A 5,362-nucleotide genomic window follows, 5' to 3' on the forward strand; every position below is an offset into this window, starting at 1 on the left:
GTCGGTATCTCCTCGGAGTTTTCCGATGGAACGGTCCTCGAAACATTCCGAGAGAAAAGAGGTATCGGAATATTCCGACGAACCTCGGCCGTCGGAATATTCCGAGAAACCTTAGCCGTCGGAATATTCCGAGGAAGTGTATCCGTCGGGATATTTCGAGGACCTACGTCCCTCGGAATATTCCGAGGAAGTTGTCGTCGGAATATCCCGAGGGATACACTTCCTCGGAATATTCCCAAAATTAATTTTTTTTTAAATTAAAATTTTTTTTTTTATTTGAAATTTGAAAATATAAAATTAAAATTGAAATAGAAAACATATTAGATAATATTCAAAGTTGTACAAACCAAAATAAAACATTCAGTGTTTTTGAAAAAAAAAAAAGAAACTACGGGAACTGCTCGTTCGGGTACATCATCTCCATCATTTGCTCGTTCTGCTTCCTCGTTGCCTCCCATCCCGCCTCTTGATCCGCCATCTTTTGCTCCAACGCAGCTATGCGGTCATCTTTGTCCTTCAACTGGTCCATAAGCCCTTCTGGATCAACATAGGGTTGTGGTGCAGAAGGAGAAACCGACCGGGCTCGACGACCCAAACCGAACAAACGTCCCTTCTTCTTTGGAACCGACTGAAATAGAAAATAAACAAATTTAAATAATAGAAAAGATGATAAAATGAAAATAAAGAAATACTTTTTTATAAAGAACATACCGATTCAACGATTTCGTTGATTCGAATCCGGGACAAGTTGGTCGAAGCCGTCGAAGTAGCGTCCAGGTCGGTTTGAAGCTGAGATAGACGGGTCTCTTCGTCTTCCTTCTGAGTTTCGATCAGGCTGATCACATCCCTCACAACACCATCATCAATCTCCCCGGTGTGCTTGTTGGTATGTGCCGTCTTCATTAGGACGAAATCATCAACCGGCTCGCCATCATTTTCATCCGCCTTGAAAAAAATAAAAGTTAAACAAACATTAGAAATTAGAAAAAATGCATAAAAAATAAAATAAAAATACTTAAATAATTAAAAAAAAAAGAGATTGAACTTACCAAGCGATCCCCTAGAGTGGCAATAGTCTAGGCACCCAAATTGTGCTTGTACATGCCCTTCCCGCCACGATCGCTCTTGCGGTTGGCGGAGTTGGTCACGGAGGTATCTTTCGTCTCGTCCTTATCCCAATGCACACACAACTCCTCCCAGACCGTATGGTTGATCGACTTCGGGACTTTTTAATAAAAAAAAATAAAATAGTTTAATAATCCAAAAATAGTTTAATAAATTAAAAAAATTGTTTAATAAATTAAAAAAAAAAAACCTTGTTGATGAGCCACTTCTGCTTCCACTCGTAGATCTGCTTCCCATAGTTGTCTATAACTTTATGGACGAAGTTGTCATGGATAAAGTTTGTGTGATCGGGATTCCAGGTGAACTCTTGCTGAAAAAAAAACCCAATTAGTAGAAATTTTATATTAAAGATTAAAAATATAAGTAAAAAAATTAGAATACTTACCGCAAACTGACGAAACCACATCTCCTGGTCCTCGGGAGGGAAGTGAGTGAAAGTCAGTTGTCCCTTGCTGAGGTTTGAGTACATCATACGGTTGATCCATGCGCTGTTCCTGTTCCCGGATCGGTTGAACCTAATATAAGGAACAAATTATTAATAATGAATCAAATTTTAATAAAAGGAAAAAAAAGACTTTTAATTACCATGTTTGACGTCGTCCCTTTGGACACGGAGTGAGATATAGAAGATGCTCACGACCGGGCTGTTGAACCAACTGGGTAACAGTCATCACTCCCGGAACGACTGGAGGAGCGGGAGGGGGTGCAGCAGCGGGAGGGGATGCAGCAACGGGAGGGGGTGCAGCAACGGGAGGGGGTGCAGCAGCGGGAGCAAGAACCAGAGCGGGAAATGAAGAATCCCGACAGTGGCTGCTCGACCCCCGAGAGTGGCTGGACGAACCCCGAGAGTGGTTGGACGAACCCTAAGAGTGGCTCCCCGTACCACTACGACCTCGTGGTGAGGCACGACGAGGTCGGGCCCGGATCTGATCACCAGTATCCCTGTAAATTAAAAAAACCATATTTGAAAATAGTTTTAATAAATATTAATTGAAAAAATATTTAAAATTAGTTATAATAAATATCTAAATTTAAAAAAAAAACATATTTAAAAATAGTTTTAATAAATATTAATTGAAAAAATAATGTTTATAAATCAAAAAAATGTTTTATAAATACAAAATTATTTTTAATAAATATAAATATATTTATAAATATGAAATCATCTTTTATAAATCCAAAAATCGAATTTATATACAAAAAACTTTTTGTATATTTAAAAATAGTTTTTATAAATACAAAAAATAATAAAATAGTGTTTATAAATCAAAAAATGTTTTATAAATACAAAATTAGTTTTAATAAATATAAATATTTTTATAAATATGAAATCATCTTTTATAAATCCAAAAATCGAATTTATATACAAAAAACGTTTTGTAAAATCTAAAAGCAAAGCCCTGAATCGTCGGAAAAGTCTCGGACTATTCCGAGGAAATTTCGAGGAAATCCCTAAATCCTATTATCCCTCGGAATTTCCTCGGTATTCTTATATTAAAAAAAAAGGCGATGCTACTCTGTTTCCGAGTCATCATCACCAGATGAATCTGAATCTGGATCTTGGTGAAACTATCCAATATCTCGTTCATCCTCTACGTGAACGACGACTTCCTCTCCAAAGTCGGTTAAATCGACTACAAGGCCAACTGCAGCTAAATCTTCAGCTGCACTTAAGTTTCCGGATGTGCTTGGTTGTAGTTGGTCTTCCAGCTCAGAACTTCCCTGAACTCGGCCTCTCGGGTTAAGTGATGTAACAGTGACCCATGGATCATCTCTGTTCCTAACCCGGGGGTACTTGATATAACAAACCTGTAACATTTAAAAAATTATTTAATTTGTAAATAAGTGTTATTAATACACATGATGATGAATCATTATGAATAATTAATATATGTATATTTAATTACATGATCGGCCTGAGAAACAAGAATGAAAGGATCATCATATTGCAACTTTCGCCTCGAATGTACTAATGTAACACCAAATGCATCTGTTCTCACACCTCGATCTGGAGTGTTGTCGTACCAATCACAATAGAAAACAATACAGCGCAATCCAACCATGCCCGGATACTTGATTTCTATAATCTCCTGTATGTTTCCGTAGTATACATCATCTCCAGATGCAGAACAAACGCCAGCATCATAAGTCGTATTCGAACGTCTCTTCTTTTGAGTTGTGAATGCATATCCTCGAGTACAAAATCTCGGATATGACTTCAGAACATACTCTGGTCCACGCACCATCTCGTGTATCCAATCGTCAAATGTTTCACCTCTGGTCATACCAGCAGACACCTATTAATAGCATATATATCGCGGAAGAAAGCACTAATCCCTGCAATTGCTTCATGAACATTTCGTGGTAATAGTTCCTTGAAGGCAAACGGAAGGAGGCGCTGCATCATTACATGGCAATCGTGACTCTTCAAGCCGATAAACTTTCCTTTCTTTATGTCGACACAGTTACGCAAATTAGATGCGTAACCGTCTGGAAATTCCATATCGTTTGAAATCCAATCAAAGAACGCATCTTTTCCCTCTGTATCAAGTCGGTATATAGGAAAATGAGCCCTACCATTCTCATCAACATGAAGTTCTGAACGAGCACATATATCGACTAAATCCAGTGTTGACTTCAAATTATCCTTTGTTTTACCTTGAACGTTAAGGATCGTGTTCATGAGATTGTCAAAAAAGTTCTTCTCAATATGCATGACATCTAAATTATGCCTCAGCAGATGATCCTTCCAGTATGGCAGATCCAAGAAAATACTCTTTTTGTGCCAGTTATGTAGTTCTCCAACAGCATCTACCGGATAATGCACATGTCCACCTTGGTCTGGCGTCCTTTCTGCACCAAAATCTCTTAGTTGTGTGGACAAATCTGCCCCACAAATTTCCGGAGGTGGACTGTCAAACACCCTCTTGTTCTTCGTAAACAAATTCCTACTCCTACGATATGGATGATCAGGTGGTAGGAATCTCCTGTGACAGTCAAACCAACACGTTTTCCTTCCGTGTTTTAGTTGGAAAGCATCAGTGTTATCTTAACAATATGGACATGATAGCCTTCCATGCGTTGTCCATCCAGATAACATACCATATGCTGAAAAATCACTTATTGTCCACATAAGTACTACCCGCATTGAAAGTTTTCTTTACTTGAAACATCGTATGTTTCAGCACCTTGAGCCCATAGTTGTTGCAACTCATATATTAGTGGCTGAAGAAACACATCAAGTGATCTCTTAGGATGCTCTGGTCCGGAAACGATAATGGAGAGAAACAAAAACTCTCATCGCAAACACAAGTTTGGCAGTAAGTTGTATGGTGTAAGAATTACTGGCCATAGAGAATACTGTCTTCCACTCTTGCCAAACAGGCTGAAACCATCAGTACATAATCTAAGGTAGACATTTATTCTCTCACACGCAAAGTCAGGATATGTTGATTGGAAATGCTTCCACGCTTTTGCATTTGAAGGATGTCTAATCTCACCATTTGTTGAATGCTCTGCATGCCATCTCATTGGTTGTGCTGTGCGTTCAGACTGATACAACCTCTGCAACCTTTCCGTCAAAGGCAAATACCACATCCTTTTAAATGGCACTGGAACTCTTCCACTCGTATCTTTATAACGAGCCTTTCTACAAAATTTGCATGTAACCCGCTGTTCATCCGCCCTCCAATAAATCATGTAGTTATCGTTGCATACACCTATTACCTGATACGATAAACCAAGACCAGCTACTAGTTTTTGAACCTCTTAGTATGAACCAGGGGCTACATTATCCTCAGGTAGAATACTTTTTACAAAATCAGCAATCGTATCCACACAGTCTTCAGCCAAATTATAATCTGTTTTAATGCTCATCAGTCTTGTTGCAGATGATAAAGATGAATGACCATCTCTGCAACCTTCGTACAAGGGTTGCTTTCCAGCATCCAACATATCATAAAATCTCATAGCTTATGCATTGAGTAAATCTTCCCCTCTAAAATGATCATTTACCATCTGCTCAGTACCTACACCATAATCTACATCCATTCTAATTGGTTCTTCTAACCTAACCACAGGTTGAGGTTCGCTAGTACTACCATATTAATAATCAGTTTCTCCATGATGATACCAAATTTTGTAACTTCGTGTAAACCCATTCAAATATAGATGAGTCCAAACATCCCACTCTTTAATAATCTTTATATTTTTACAATTAGAGCAAGGACATCTTAAC

The 5,362-nt window shown here is 38.3% G+C and overlaps 1 protein-coding gene across 1 annotated transcript; it reads right to left on the reverse strand.

Annotated features, from left to right (window-relative positions):
- Positions 1-388: 388 nt before the first annotated feature.
- On the reverse strand, positions 389-1,594 carry LOC103874249. The gene is made up of 4 exons (XM_033275542.1): positions 1,511-1,594; positions 1,316-1,435; positions 801-945; positions 389-537 (listed from the first exon to the last, which is right to left on the reverse strand). Exons 1-4 carry the CDS (start codon positions 1,592-1,594, stop codon positions 389-391), a joined length of 498 nt encoding a protein of 165 aa, XP_033131433.1.
- Between the last annotated feature and the right edge of the window lie 3,768 nt (positions 1,595-5,362).

The sequence above is a fragment of the Brassica rapa genome, chromosome A01, assembly GCF_000309985.2.
Source record: "Brassica rapa cultivar Chiifu-401-42 chromosome A01, CAAS_Brap_v3.01, whole genome shotgun sequence".
NCBI lineage: Eukaryota > Viridiplantae > Streptophyta > Magnoliopsida > Brassicales > Brassicaceae > Brassica > Brassica rapa.